The 15,740-nt window shown below is 48.0% G+C and overlaps 1 protein-coding gene across 1 annotated transcript in view; it reads right to left on the bottom strand.

Annotated features, from left to right (window-relative positions):
- Nucleotides 1-492: 492 nt before the first annotated feature.
- The window catches only part of Gsdme (gasdermin E), a 48,898-nt gene continuing 33,650 nt past the window's right edge, over nt 493-15,740 (bottom strand). The window contains exons 6-10 of the mRNA XM_048339678.1: nt 11,260-11,412; nt 9,019-9,146; nt 7,186-7,387; nt 5,135-5,208; nt 493-837 (exon numbers count right to left, since the gene is read on the bottom strand). Of these exons, the coding sequence (XP_048195635.1) occupies nt 607-837; nt 5,135-5,208; nt 7,186-7,387; nt 9,019-9,146; nt 11,260-11,412 (788 nt within the window). The 3' untranslated portion in view covers nt 493-606. The remainder of the gene's footprint in view (nt 838-5,134; nt 5,209-7,185; nt 7,388-9,018; nt 9,147-11,259; nt 11,413-15,740) is intronic.

The following is a 15,740-nucleotide window of genomic DNA, read 5'->3' as shown; positions in this document are numbered from 1 at the left end:
TCAATGCATGTTCAAATATAATGTACCTTAGCTAGACTACCAACAAGGAAGGAGTTCTGTTCTCATGCTTATATATAATTTTGTTTTGTGGAGGCTTTTAAAATGTGTATGTCTGTATTCATACACACTAGTGGCATTTACAGTTCATTTTTCAATCACCAAAATGTACAACACTGCCAAAATGTAACCTCTTCTGAGAGGCTACAATGATTGCTTTCCCATGGCATTCACAATTTAAAATGAACTTTGGATTAAAGTATTCAAAGATTCCTGTTATTGTGTAACAAAGTCAACAATGTGTATCAATGTGTATAAAAAAAACATGATGGATGGGTCCATTATTCTGCAGTGAAGAGATTTGAATAGGTTCTAGCTTAGAATCTCAGCTCCACAGGTGCTGTAATCTAGCACAAACTTCTGGCAAAAAGAAGCAATTTTAAGAGTAACTACTGGCATTCATAATACATCACCTCTTAAAGTGCCTTGTAAATGTGTTCATTGATCAACTTTCAATGTGCCATGAAACCTAAATCCTAAAGTAGTACCTTAACAATTCTGAAAAGCACCAGCTTTGGTCCTATTACATGTATTATGACTGACAGGCAGCTACTGTTCCCTGCCTAGGGCATGAAGTCCACTCAAAGCAATACAGAGAATTAGCGGAAGGACTTGAGAATCCTTGGGGATGACAGCTTTCACGGATGACTGCATTCTCTCCAGGTTAATGTCAGCCAAGGCAAACAGGCGCTGCACAATCCCAAACCTCTCTGTGTCTTTCAGAGGCGTTAAGGCTGGGTCTTCAAGATCAGATATTTCATCATCAGACAGAGCATGCAGCTGAAATGACAAATGTAAACTCATTTTAAAATGCCACAGAAAATCCATGGACTTACACACTAATGCACTGCTCAGTAATTACAAAAAAAGCAGATGAGATTGTTTTTTTAATTCACCAAATGGAGCGCGAAAACTATTAACATGTAATAAGATATATTTGTTCCAGGCCAGGACCTTAAGCCTGATTTTATCCAATTTGCCTGTGGTCCTCTAAATTCACACTCTCAACTATGCCTGTTAGATCCAGTAACTCCAACAACATAAGGGCAGATCTACCTTCCTCCTATACTGGTATAGAGGGCTTGTCTGGGTTTTTGTCTTGAAACATTTGTAATCTTAAATAGTATGTTGTGGTAATTTGATAATTATACCATGTGTAATTTACACCATGTGTAATTTAGGTAAGGATTTTCATCTCTAAGGAATCATTTTTGTGTTAGAAATGTCATACTCTTATAGTTTGTGTTTGGAATACATCATATTCCCTAAATGAATAGTTACCCTACTGTGTTAAAGAATACGAAATAATCCCTCTTTTCCATGTCAGTGCCTCTTGATCTTCATTCCCCTCCTCCCCACTGCCCTTTGCATTTGAGTTCTTTGACCCATGTAGCAATGTCTGTCTCAAGTCTCTCGACTGCAGACCGCTTCATGTGCACCTGTGCAGATATGGGCTGCCAAGGATGTGTATCTTCAGGCTCCACAGAATTAATCCCTGACGATACTAGCACTTGCAGCTGTCCCAGTCTTGTTACGTGTTGAGGGGACTTTTATCCAGACCCCTCAAGGCTAACACAGGTGAGTCCAAGGTGATTAGGAGATACTGAGCCTACAGCACAAGCTCCCATAGATCGGGAGATACAGGGAGGGATGGGGACCTTCCCCAGATGCTACAGGGTGAGCACAGATGACTCTAAGATGTGTGACACCAGCAGCCATGGGGTTAAGTCCTTGGGGATTTTTGCTAGGGCCCATGGGGGAGATGGTAGTTGCTCAGGCTTATAGCACTGCTAGCCACTTTTGTAGAGCTGTGGTTCAAGCTAGTATCTTCTTGAGGACCCAAAGGACAAGCACAAGTGTTACCTAGACTTTGGGCACTAACGGCTGTGGTTCAAACAGCTGGAGAGATGTTCCCTCAGTCTTCCAGGGCATGTGGTGCAGGGGTCTATGCTCTTAAATGTAGGACATGGGAGAGCCTTTCCCTAGGCCCTGCAGGTCAAGTGTGGGTAGATTGGGCATTTACAGCCATAGAACTTCAAGGCATGGATATATCTCTAGTCATACATGGGAAGCTCACTGCATTTTGAGCCACTGTCCTAGAGTAAAAGAAATAGATGTGACCTTCCCTTGGTCCTCAAGGACAAGCATGGGTGGTTCTGGGGCTTGACCTCACACTTGAACCATGCCTCTGTTTACATGCTGGGGCTTTGTGTACCTGCATACCCTAAGCAGACCTCCCCTAGTTCCTGCCAAGTGGGTACTGGTTTCAGGGGTATTGGGGCACCTGGCGGTGAGTTCCTGGGGCTGTTGGATTGGGCTGGGAACTCTCAGCTTTTTCAACTGACAGGAGTGGGTAAAGCCAGGAATTTTCTATTACTGTAGTCCTAAGATTCTAGGCTAGGAAGACCATCCCTAGGTCCTGCAGGTGTTAGGATGGGACAATAAGCTGTGCTTTCCTAGGTTGTGGAGCTCAGCTGGGAACTTCCCCAGCTCATGATGGAATGGGATGGGTGAAGCAAGAACCCTGAAGAAGGCATTCAAGATCAGGTTAATGATACAGAGTACAGAGAAGGAAATGTAAAACGTGAAAGCACATTCATAGATTTCATGAAAGCATGTTTGGATCTGAAGAGAATCCAAAAGAATTTAACATTGTTTTGAGTGGCAGCAGTATTACCGAAAGTAATGTGCAGCCTGCCCAGGTGAGCAGCAGGCAGCATTGTGGAAATGCATGTGTTTTGTTTATTATCAAAATCACCTTTAAGAATCTGCCTGGTGCCAGTGGCTTATGCCACTCAGGAAGCTGAGATCTGAGGATCCTGGTTCAAAGCCAGCCAGGACAGGGAAGCCCATGAGAAGTGTAACTGGCTCAAGTGGTAGAGCACTAGCCTTGAGCACAAAAGTTCAGAGACACTGCAAAACATCCTCAGTTCAAGCCCCAGACCAGCAGCACACACAAAAGTCTACACCTTGCTGGGCACTAGTGGGTTCATGCCTATAATCTTAGTTGCTCAGGATGCTGAGGATCGTACTTTGAAGCCAAAAAAGCTGGAAATAGAGGGCAGCCTAAGTGATAGAGCACCAGCCTTGAGTGAGAAAGCTAAAGGACAGTGTGAAGCCATGAGTTCAAGCTCCAGTTGTAGGCCAAAGTAAGAAGTGTCAGCACATATGATGCAGCTATTTGGCCCAGACTGAACTAGGAATTGTGGGTTCGACCCACAGTTCTCAGTGCAAACCATATCTGAGTTCAGAAAGGGCTCCACTCAGGCTGGGGATATGGCCTAGTGGCAAGACTTGTATACATGAAGCCCTTGGTTCAATTCCCCAGCACCACATATATAGAAAACGGCCAGAAGTGGTGCTGTGGCTCAAGTGGTAGAGTGCGAGCCTTGAGCAAAAGGAAGCCAGGGACAGTGCTCAGGCCCTGAGTCCAAGGCCCAGGACTGGCCAAAAAAAAAGAAAGGGCTCCACTCAGCGCAGAGCCTGCCAGCAACACAGAGGCTCTGCAGCCTTCCGTGAGGTGCACCAGTGCTGAGCAGCACCCTGCTTCCTCGACATGGCCACCATCCCCTTGTGCCCAGATACACCGCTAGGTATAAAAGGCATTGCAGTGGCCCCAAGGGCGAAGACTATTGATTCTAACTCGCCCCCTTCAAAGTTTACCCCTCTCAAAGTCCGTCAGACCACTAGACAGACAAGAGGAGACTAGTATGCAGGATCTCTGGCCCGGTTCTGAGAAGTCCTTTGCAGAAGCACCTGACACTCAGAGTTCCTCAGGATGCAGGCACCTGAGATCTTAGAACTACAGCAGATCTAAAGAGATTGTACAGGAATGTGGTCTATGATTTCTCATCTGGAGACAGTGGCTCAAGTCATAGCCAAGCACAGAATCAAGTGCTTGCTTACCAGTCCAAAGGCCCTGAGTTCAAACCCCGCTACCACCACCAAAAAAAAGAAAAACCAAAAACCCAAGTATGTTGAAGGCAAACAAACACGTCTGCAGATGAGAAGCAGAATGCTTTTGATTTTAGAATCCCAATTGTGTTTGTGCTGTTGGCTACAACAACAGAGCAGAACTTGAGAGTTAGCGTGTGTGGCACTGAGAGGACTTGCTTCTGTCCATACTTTCTCAATGCAACCAATGAATCTAAATAAAAAGGCTGGCTTGTGAACTGAGCACTCAGATACTGCACACTGCAGCATAGTTCTGAAAGAGCTGCTGTTCTGCTCACCACTCATTCATTAGGCTAATGATAGTTTCTATAACAAAAGTATACCTCCAGCCATTACCCTCAGTTGGCCTAGGACACACAAGCTACCATCTTTGCAAGGAGTTGAGTATTCCCCTCGGCTACGGCCTCTCTTCCAGAACGGACTGCAGCTGTAGAGTCTTCAGGTGTCTGCAAAGTACCACCAAAGGCGCCGACTGCTTTGCTCAGGGTTCTCACAGCAGATGGATACCATGCCACATCCAGTCTAGGCAGTTCCTGCAGCAGCAGAGTTCTGTGCTGCGGTCCTTCGGGGTAACAGCAGCCTGCTCTTGGTCCTCAGGAACAAGACCTTAGGATCTAAACGGGCCTGGTGTGCACTGCCCCTCCTCTGCCCCAGGCTGAGCACCACCTGAGAGGCCATGTGCAAGGGCTCCCTCTACCAACTGCAGTAACTTGAAAAGTTTACCTTTGACTCTGGGACTACACTCGTGGTTACTTAACTCTTGCTTTTATTATGACATTTCTAAAAGAGGAGGAAAGATGAAAACTGTCTCTGAGACAAAAGAGTCCTGAATGCCTCTCTGGTGACTGATGCAGAGCAGAACAACCATGGGTAAGCACAACCACCATGACAGATGGGGCCGGCAGACTGCATTCATGCCATGGAGCACCACACTGTGGCCAGAATTCCCACAGTGGGGAAAGCAGGTGACTTGGGGGTCTAGAGCCTGCTATTGGGCTGGGCCTCTGCAGTGACCTCTGAGTTGTCCTGGAGCTGTTGTAGATGATGTCTTAACAGATATAGAGTCTACCCCACTACCACCATTTCCCCAATCCTCCCTAAGTCTCCCACACAGCATTCTTACCAAGCAGCACAGCGTAGGAATCATCTGGAGTTTACAGCAAGTGCCCAGAAGAGCAGCAACGTTATCTGGCATTTCTGCAGGAAACAAAACTTAGATCAACAACAAACACAAGTTCATACAAGCCAAGTGTTGTGGTGTACCCCTGTAATCTCAGCATTCAGAAGGCTGAGGCAGTAGCATCACCAGTTCAAAGCCAGCTTGGCTACACAACAAGGCTCTGACCACTCCCACCAAAATATTCCCCTAAATGACAATTTTTATTTTAGTACCTTCTCACCAGTCAGATGGGGGGGTGCTTAATAATTGCTCAGTAGATGAATGAAAGGTACTGAATACACAGTAGGTCTTTTTGAGGCGAGCACTTTACCACTAGGCCATATTCCCAGCCAGTAGGTCTTTTTGACAGGCATGGGAATCCGGTCACCAGAGCAGATTCCTTGACATTCAGCTTGCCAGTCAGAGAGAATGGTGTGGACTGGGAGAAGGATCAGCATGGAGGAGGAGAACCCCTGTCATCTGGTGACATGGTTTGAGGCCCTCATGTGCTCAGGCTCTAGGATGTATGCGTCTCTGAGCATCAGTGTCCTCAATTACCAGTCGATTATACTGGGGGAGCATTTTTCAAACACTACATAAACTATGAAGAGTTTTACCCATGGCCTCAAACGTTTAGGGAGAGTTGTTCAGCATAGACAAATAAGTCTGTTATTCCAAATAGATACTAAGTCCCAAAATAAAACAGCTACAGTTCCTAAAAACAACCTCAATTCATGGGGTACAAGCTTAAGAGGAAAGGAAGTCACCTGGTGAACCACCTGGGCAGAGGCAGGCTGGGGAGAGGGGTATTGACTGCTCAGGAATTGTTCTCACCTGCAGCCATTAGCATCCTTATTTTTTTAAAAACCTGCATGTATGCTAATACTTGCTACTTTTATAAAGTACCTTAATTGGCCTCACTCCAGATGCCATAATGAATTTCTCCCCAGCAACCTCAAATTCACTGGGCCCACAGGACCTCAGCAAGCAGGCTCGCCCAGCTCTGAGGCTATCAACTCTCATCCAGCGGGCTCCCTGCTCAGCCAATACTCCAGGGCCTTTGCAGTAACTTCCCTCTGCCTGGATTTCTCACATCTACACGTGTGTTTTCATTCCGTGTTCAGTTTAAATGGAGTCTCTGAAGACAGAGGGATGAATTTAAAGATGATATCTCTCGCTATTAAAGCTAAGAATTGCTGTAATTGTCTTCCAGTCTATGTAAATGCCATTGTAAATGAACTTCTGAATGTCTGAGTTACTAAAATTAACAATGAGATGAAAAGGAAGCATGTCACTGAACCTGTGATCGGGAGGACAGCAGAACATGGCTCATTCTCAAAAGAGCAAACAGTGGCTGAGAGGAGCTGGGGTAGGAATTCTGCAAAGGTCCCCCACCAGTGCCTTCAACTGTGGTTGGAACCTACATCCTGAGAAGGCCCATGCTGCCCAGGAAGGTAAGGGAGTGGACGTGCAGCCTAGAGAAAGGATGGCAGCTGGGGAAGGCATTATTCTCCGGTGACTGTCAGTAATACTGGGGAGAGCAGCAAGGGCTTGAGGCTGGGCTGCTGCTCAGCCACCTCTTCCCCAAAAGTACTGGCACACCCAGCTTCCTCACAAAGAGCAACAATCGCCAGGGCCTCCGACACAGTCTGGATGGGAGATGCAGAGATGTGAGAGGCAGGCAGGGTCTGGTGGTCAGTGGCAACCGGTGGCCATGTTAGCATCCATGCGGGCCCAGGGATCCTCTGCAGCCTGGGGCCACCATGGACCAGCATGACAGATCTGCAGAGGGGAAGAAAAGGGCTGAGAAGAGCTGGGGACAGCAGCTTCTCCCAAGAGCAGTAGAGGCCCGAGGGGGACAGTAAGCCTTGCTTCACTCCTCCATTGGCCTCTGCCTCTTACCCTACCTGGACTGGTGGTGAGGAACCTGCATTAAGTTGCCAAACTTCCCACAATTGCCATTTGTGTCCCACAAAGCAACCTGATTTCCACATTCCAGCAGTTTCTCTGCATACCGGCTAGTGCGCTGACCAGGAAGTAGGCAGTGGCAAAGAGCTTCCGGTTGCTGACCTCATCTGCAGGGCCAGGATGCTCACCCTGCACCCTGCACCCGACCAGCCCCAGGAAGGCCATCAGGTCCTGCTGCTGAGCAGCCTTCAGCCCGCCAACGGCCAGCGCTGCCTGTGGGGACCAGAGGCTACTGGCCACGTCATCACACTGAGGGGCAAGGAGAGGAGACAACAGGAAGCTGTGATAAAAGTCAGAGGCTGGTCACACCCGCCAACACACACACCCCCATGTCCTTTGCCTCCCAGATGAAGCAAGATGCTGTGCCCTTTCCTATGTTTGGTCTGCTACTCACCCATCGGGTTACATTTTCCCATGAGGAGACAAATTAAGCCCTGCCCAAGTACATCCTTCCACAGAGAGGGTAATGGTGTATAGGAATTGTTGAATGGACACTTCCAGAATGTTGAGTTGTACCAGAGACCAAGAACAAGAGGCTGCGCCTAGAACTGGCTATCCTCCACAGAGCTAGCTCTCTAAACTGAGCCTGTTCCCAGCCTCTCCCCCACACACCCAGGCCCTGCTGGGCGAGCCATCCTCACCCCTACCTCTGCCCAGCAGTGGCCCTCTGGCTCCTGTCCATCCCTCAGCCGCCACCTGGGCAGCTCAGCTCGGAGCATCACGGGCAGATGAGGCTCTGGCCACGGGGGGCAGGCCTGACATTTTGTTCTTGGAAAGAGCTATTTTAGGAAGGAAACGTGGCTGGCTTTTTTAATAATTTGTGTTCTCTCAGGTGCTGAACTTCACATCTCCAGAATGCAAAGGTGTTCAGGGTCATTGAGCTGTTTCCACAACTCCAGGTCCTATTGCTGGGGATGAAATGCCCACTGCACAATTAAATTTCAAGAGGGAAAATACTATGAACACTGCGCTGGAAATCAGAAAGCACTCAGCCCATTAACCCAACTCCCTCAACAAGAGAAGACCCAAAAGACAAAACTACAATGAAAAGCAGGTTTCCAAAGCCTCAGGCTTCTCAAGTACAAAAAAGTCTGGGCATATGAGGGTGAGGGGACAGCGAGTGGATCCCTAATAAATGACTCATGTTGCAATTGCAAAACTAATAGTTAAGACACTGTTCAAACCAAGAAATCCTGCTGCAATACTGGAAAACATAAATTTCTCACTTCTCTCTATTTGAAATAGAAGAGGGGGTGATGGTTTTGTCTGCTAGCCCTCATTGTTAGAGGCTGACTAGTGCCTACCCAGGGTATGTCCACCTGCAATCTCAGAATGGGACTTGATTCAAAGACAAGGTTCTTTGTGAGGGTGTCAAGATGAGATTTGCCTAGATTGCAGTGGGCCCTAGATCAAGGGATTCATTTCCTTAAAGGAGATAGTAAAGGGGACACTGCACACAGGACACACTGGAAGGAAGAACATATGAAGGCAGCACAGAACACAGTGACATGGCCACAAGCCAAGGGAGGCCAGGAGTCACTGGACCTGCCAGAGCCGCGTAGCACAGTCCTGCCCACCCCAAGATTTCTACTTCCGGTCTCCAGAACTGTAAGAGAACAAACTTCTGTTGTTTTCAGCCCCAAGTGTGTGGTCCTTTGTTAGTAGCAGCTCTGAGAAATTCATACATCCCACTCTGCTTAAGGTCAGCTACCTTTCTGCAGTTGGAAAATTAAAGACCTTGTAACTGAGAAAGGAAACAGACAAAGGTGAAGAGGTGAAAGAGGTAGGGAAACGCAGCACCATTTCGTTCTAGCCCCAAGCCTTTGTCTACTCTGTCTAGCCAGAAGAAATGACACCCAAATAGGAGATGTCTGTCTCACCACTTGCTCTAGAGCCACGAGGAACTCCTCATCGAACAGGACTATCTGCAACAGGTGCCACACAGCTGTCTGCTGCTGCTCCGGCAGCTCCACAAAGGGGTGGAAATTGCTCTCCAGGCGCAAGGTTGCTGTGAAGGAAGAACAGACCTGGCGTCATGACTGCCGTGCACAGCTCATGATGGAACCCAGCAATGCTGGCTGCTTACAGCGCCTCCCCCACCCGCCTCCCACAGGTGTGTGTCCAGCTGCTATCAGCCTCACTGACTCCGAAATGCACGGCACTGAGTAAAATACAAGCCTGCAACTTTCCCAATAACCAAACTCCTACAGGGAGAGAGGAGAAAGGAGGAGGGAGGCCCAGGTTTGTAGGCTTCCTGTTCTCTGCTCACTACACGATCAAGTCTAGCCAAATATTTCTGGAAGAGTCATTTAGACTCCCTGTTAGCAAGACTGCAGAATTCTCAGCTGAATTACTGAGTGTATGTCAGAAACATACAAATTCCAAAGTGTACTGCTTCATGCTCTCTCCTAAAAACTTCACATCCTTCGTGTTTAACACGTTTCTCAAAGGGGCTGGCACCCTCATGTTCCTGGCAAACAAGGAAATTCTTCCCTGATTTACTCCTTCCCATCTGCTCAAGATGTGCATGGGGCCCTTGGGTGCTGGATGTGTGGGAGCCTCTCCCTGCTCCTCTAAACCTCTTCTCTTTTCTATGTTAAGGGTAGTGAAAAGCTTCCAAGCCAGGTGCTATTGGCTCATGCCTGGAATCCTAGCTACTCAAGATGCTGAGATCTGAGGCTCATAGTTCAAAGTCAGCCTGCACAAGAAAGTCTCCAAGACTCCTATCTCCAATTAACCAGCAAAAAGCTAGAGGGAGAACTGTACCTCAAGTGGCAGAGTGCCAGCCTTGAGCAAAGATGCTAAGGACAGCACCAGGCCTTGAGTTCAAGCCTCAGTGTACACACACACACATACACACACACACACACACACACCCTTCTAGTACACTGAGCCCAATGAAGATTTTTTTAGAAAATAGTGCTTGCATATATACAGGGCAGCATACTAATATAGAAGTGCTGCACAAAGCCAGAGAGAGGGGGTAGAGGAGAAGGGAAAGAGAAAAGAAGAGGAGAGGCAGAACTGTAGTAACCCAACATATTCAGAAACACAAGTAGAACTCCTGGAGCCTTGGCTTGAACAGAATGGCTGGGCTGGTTAGTCCAGGACCCAAGGGCACAGAGGCCAGGCCACCCCACCCCACTCCTGCCCAACACACCTGGCTGCCACTACATCCCCAGCCAACTAGAATGGCCCACTGTTAGGGCAGACCCAGCAGCAGTGCAGCTCAAGGCTGTGTCATATAGAAGGTATCCTTCCACCAAAGGTCCCATTCTGTATTAATACCAGTAGGAACAAAGAGATTGGTTTTCATTGCCAAACCTTCCAATACCAGCATTCTGTGACAAAAGCATCCTCTCCTCCTCCTGGATTCTCTGAAGCCCCACTGAGGAGTCTTTTCTCATCCTCCATGCAGCTGATCCGTGTGTGTGTGTGTCCGTGTGTGTGTGTGTCCCAGTACTGGGGCTTGAACTCAAGGCCTGGGCCCTGTCACTTACCATTGTTACTCAAAGCTGGTGGATGCTCTACCATGTGAGCCATACCTCCACTTGTGCATTTTTTGCTGGTTAATTGGAAATCAGAATCTCAAAGACTTTCCTGCCCAGTCTGGCTTCAAACCTCAATCTTCACATCTCAGCCTCCAGAGTCACTAGTATTACAGACCCACCAATGCCCTGCCTTTCCTGAGCTCTTATCTAGTTACTGCCTCTCCTTATCCTCATCTCCTACTGGCCGCTGCAGTATGGAGCCTCTCTGAAAAGGCACCAAGCAAGAAAGCGCAGGTGCCATGGGCACCTCGGGAGTCCTGGCCTCTTCCTCTGCACCACATGGCTCGAGCCACGGGGACAAGGAGCTTCCCACTCTGCCTGGGATGCGGACCGAGCCTGGGGTCCAATGGAAACTCAGTTCCCTAGCCAAGGTGATCGCTGGCTCTTCCTCAACGTCAGCAGGCTTCTGGGGGTACAAGGGAGCTGACTGCTTCACTCCCCAGCCCCACCCAGGGGGACGCCTGCAGGGTGGACCAGGGTTCAGGTCGCTGGGGATAATGGCTCCCCCGCACCCCGGAGTGGAAGGGTCACGTGGCAAGCCACGAGCCTCACCCCCTGAGCTGGCTATACCTTGCTTTAGAACATGGTGGGAAGTCGACCCGGGTCCGGCGTCCGGCATGTCCACGAACGCGAAGTCCCGGTAGGCCAGCGGGTCCAGGTACAGGTCGTCGACCCTGCGCTCGTGCTCGAAGCCGCCATGCTTCTCCTGGAGGAGGCAGAATTCTGCAGCGTGGAGGCAAAGCACGGGCAAGGCGTGGCGTCAGCCCAGCGTGGGCACATCATCCCCTACCTTCCTAACCCGGGGTGGAGCAGACAGCGCCGCCTCTTCCCCCCCGCCCCACCCCACCCCCAACCTCGAAACCCTCGCCCTCCCAACGCACCCTCAGCAGCTGCTGAGCCCGGAGATCTCGAGGGTGCCGGCTCCCGGGAATGCATTTGTGTCTGGAGTGCCCTGTTCGCCCCTTTCTCTCAAGGGCCCCCTGTCTGGGCTACACCAGCCCCCTCTCCAGACGGCGCTGTCTCTAGAGCGCCCCCTTGGAGCGCCCTTTCTATGCGCGCCCTGTCTTTGGAGTGCCTTCTCGCTGAAGCGCCTGTTCTCTGAGCATCCTCTCTCGAGTGCCATCTCTCTGGAGTGCCCCGTTTCTGGAGTGCCATCGCTCTCGTCTGCCCTGTCTCTCGAGTGCTCTCACTCTGGATGCCCAGACAAGTAGAAAGCCCTCTCATCTTTCACATGCTGCAAGTATTCTCTCCCTGTGACCTGAACAAACAACTCTATGCAGACAAAACCCACCATGAACACAACTGAGGAAATGTGACAATTATCGTATTCAAGACTTATTGACAGTATATTCTGAGGTACAGTCAGCCATTTGGCTACATCTTTAGGAGTCCTAGCTTCTATGTGAGTAAAGAGAATAGTATGCAGCCATAAACAGAAACTACCGGCTCTGTGATGGGATGACTGTATCACACCAATATTACATGAAGCAAAAAGAGCCAGACAAAAAGAAATGCATTTTATATGAACCTACTATACCAAGGCAAAACTATTTGTCTTGTAAAAGCTTATTGCTTAAAGGTGCTGAAACGAGTCTGACACTGGGGGCTCGCAGCTGTCATCCTAGCCACTCAGGAGAATGAGATCTGAGGATCAAGGTATAAGGCCAGCCCAGGCAGGAAAGTTCACAAGACTCTGATCTCCAATTAATCACTAAAAAGCCAGAATGTGAGCTGTGGATCAAGTGGTAGAGTACTAGCCTTGAGCAAGGAAAGCACCCAAGCCCTAAGTTCAAGTCCTAGGACCAGCACTGATGGTTTCATAGCCATCCATGGGAAAGGCAGGGCTGGTGGCAATGGAATGAAACACGAGGTGATCGGTGGTAGATACATACCAGTCACTATGGTATTAGCTCTACTTTGAAATGTGTGTGAAATTTCCTGTAATGAAATGTTTGTTTTTACTCATAAAAAGAAATGTTTCTTGGAATATAATGGAAGGCTCAGCTTAAGTGTCTGGACTGTGAGTGAAAAAATAATGCTTAGGATGTTTGGGCTAAGCATAAACAATAGGTGAGCTCAATAATATTCTCTTTATGCTTCTAGTTCGTAATATTGGGCACCAAAACAAAGGAATGGAATAAAAACAAAGCCATAAAATAAAAGTAAACCATCTTGGATTCACAGGGAAGGCCACTGTAACCAAAGGCGGATTAACAACACAAAGGCATACACATCCATTTCATAGACATTTTCCCTTACACAGGAACTCTCCTAAGGAAATAAGAACCCAGAGAATGTGATACCTGACCATTTCTGTTTCCTTGTTTTCTTTATTTGGCTTTGGTTTATTTGAGACAGAGTCTCACTCTATAGCTCATGCTGGCCTCCTGCCTTGTCCCCTGAGTGCTGGGATTATAGGCATGTACCACTATGCCCACCTCACCTGGGTAATGGTATGCTAGGTTCGATGAAAAATGGAATGAGGAAGAAAAGCATAAGACAAAACAGATGACAAACCAACAACGCCGAGTGGCCGTGTGAACCTAGGAAGCTGCTCGTGCTCACATTCCTCTGTGTCCTCATAGATTAGGGAACATCTTTCCCACAGGCAGAGAGGGACTGGGCACCTCTCTCCCCCGATGGGAGGGTCAGGAAATCCTGGAACTTGTCCCCTGCTTCACAGAAGGTCAGAGTGACCTTCTGGCTTCTGCCATTTCTTCAGATTCCTTCACTTTCAAATTCTTTGGGGTCTCCTGTCCCAAATCCCATCATGGCTAAAAGGTTCACGGACAGTGCCTTGAAGAGCCGTGAGGGTTCCGTGGAGACACACTCTGGGCCTGGGGGGACCAGGGCACGCTTCCTGGAGGTGGGTTCACTTTGGGGGGATCGCCAGGTGGATGGCAGTGTAGAGGAAGAGCCCTATAGGCACAGGTTGAGGGCCTTCATGTGAGTGGGTCGGTGGTTTAGAAGCACACTTACCATGTGATGTTTAAACATCACATTGGGTGCAGCGCTGGGATGGAGCAGGAGAGAGAGAAGCAGACGAGCTGGTTAGATGCAGCTGGCGGAAGGCTGGGAAGCTCCCAGAGGCACCGGCCAGCCTGGGGCGAGGGACACAGATTGGGGAACAGGGTGTGCTATGGCTTCCCAGCCTAGGTTAGTCAGATCTGAAGCTCATGCTGAAAGGACAGGCAAATACAAGGACCAGGGAACAAAAGCATTGGGTAAAGTTCAAAACACGAAAGGACCATTTGTGACTAGCCTTCAGTTCCCCACGGGTGAGCTGCTGCAGAAGGAAAGGGCCACGGAATGCAGGCAGCTGGATGCAGCCCTGGACCATCAGGGAAAAACAAAGGACACCAGGGTCACTGTCAAGGTCAGGCCACCGGAGGGGGGAGGAGAGGGTCCTTCCAGCCCCTGCAGGCTTGTTTCCCTGGGGCAGAACCAGAACATTCTGGGGCAAGAGTGACAGAAGGCACAGATGGGCAAGCAAAGGAAAAAACTGACAACCAGAACAACACAAATGCATGAGTGGTTTGCAATCTGGGCAAGGGATGCTCCGAATGCCCAGCATGGCACTGCGCAGAGGGCAAGGGCCATGGGGCAGCAGGAACTGAGTCCAGAGATCGCTGTGCTAGTCCCAGGGTGCCTTTTCTTGGCAGCACAATGAGGAGTTTATTTTCAAACACAGCAAAAGCCAGCTGAGATAAAAGGCTCCAAATTAAAATGCAAACAGGAGAGCGGGCCACACAAGGCTGTGTGTCTTTCAAAGGCCCTTGTGAGAAGAAAGAAGCCACCCTGAAAGAGGCAGGCTACCCCACAGAGCCTTGGGCAGGATAGGCCAAAACTCCTTGCCTGTCCCTCCAGCCACCAAGGGTCCATAAGGAGCCAAGGGGCGGCTGCTGGTATGCACCAAGATTTTAAAAGAGCTCACCACAATGGTACATTATTCATAGTTGTGAAGATATAGAAATAAGTGTCCAAGAATGAATGAACAGAGAAAATATATGTCCACAATGGAATACTATTCAGCCTTAAAAAAAGATGAAGCTCACCATTTACAATATGCAACAACCTGGAATACATTATGTGCCAGACACAGATAGACACACATTCTGTGTTCACACTCTTTTACTTGGAATCTAAAAAATAGTCAAACTCAAGGAAGCAGAGAACAGAAAACAGTGGTGACTGGCAGAAGAATGAGGAGAGATGATTAGTTATAAGTTTCTGTTGTTGAGTTCTGGAGTTTTAGTATATAGTAGTGACAATAGTTAATACTACTATGTTATTAGTCAAGACTTGCAATCTACCTAAATGCCCCACAGATGAACGGATAAAGAAAATATAGCATATATATATATATATATATGTGTGTGTGTGTATATGTGTGTGAATGTTAGTCATAAAAGAAGTGTGAAATCCTATCATTCAGATAACACAGAGGAAGGACAATATGCTGAGTGAACACAGAAAGATAAACACCGTATTACCCCACATCTCACCACATATAAGATTTAAAGAATACTGATGTTCTAGAAGAACAGAACAGAAGGACTAGAGGTATCGCTCAATTGGCAGCGTACGAGCCTAGTAATCCCAAAGACCAGAGTTTAATCCTTGGTACCACAAGAAAATAAACAAACAAACAGAAAACCAGAATGTTCGTTCCCAGAGGAAGATGGAAAGAGGGTGTTAATGCATAGGAGGTCCGTTAGATGGGAAGAATAAATCATTGGGGTTTTTTTTAGAATAGATGGTAGCTAGTTAACAATAAGGTTAACTGTGTATTTCAGAATAGCTAAAAAAGAGGTTTTAGAATATAATTGCCATAAAGAATTAGCAAATGCATGAGGTGATGGATTTGATTTCAACGTAGGCATACACTGAAACATTAAACATTAAATTATAGCTCATAAATATGCAATTAAAGTCTACAACTAAAAAATATTTACTTGAGATTTGCCAAGAGCACATATCCTCAACGTTCTCTCTCTGTGTCTCTCTTTCTCTCTCCACAAATGGTACCTGTGTCAGGTAATGGATATGTT

This window comes from Perognathus longimembris, chromosome 2 (genome assembly GCF_023159225.1).
Source record: "Perognathus longimembris pacificus isolate PPM17 chromosome 2, ASM2315922v1, whole genome shotgun sequence".
Lineage (NCBI taxonomy): Eukaryota > Metazoa > Chordata > Mammalia > Rodentia > Heteromyidae > Perognathus > Perognathus longimembris.
This window is presented reverse-complemented; position numbering and strand designations above follow the sequence as displayed.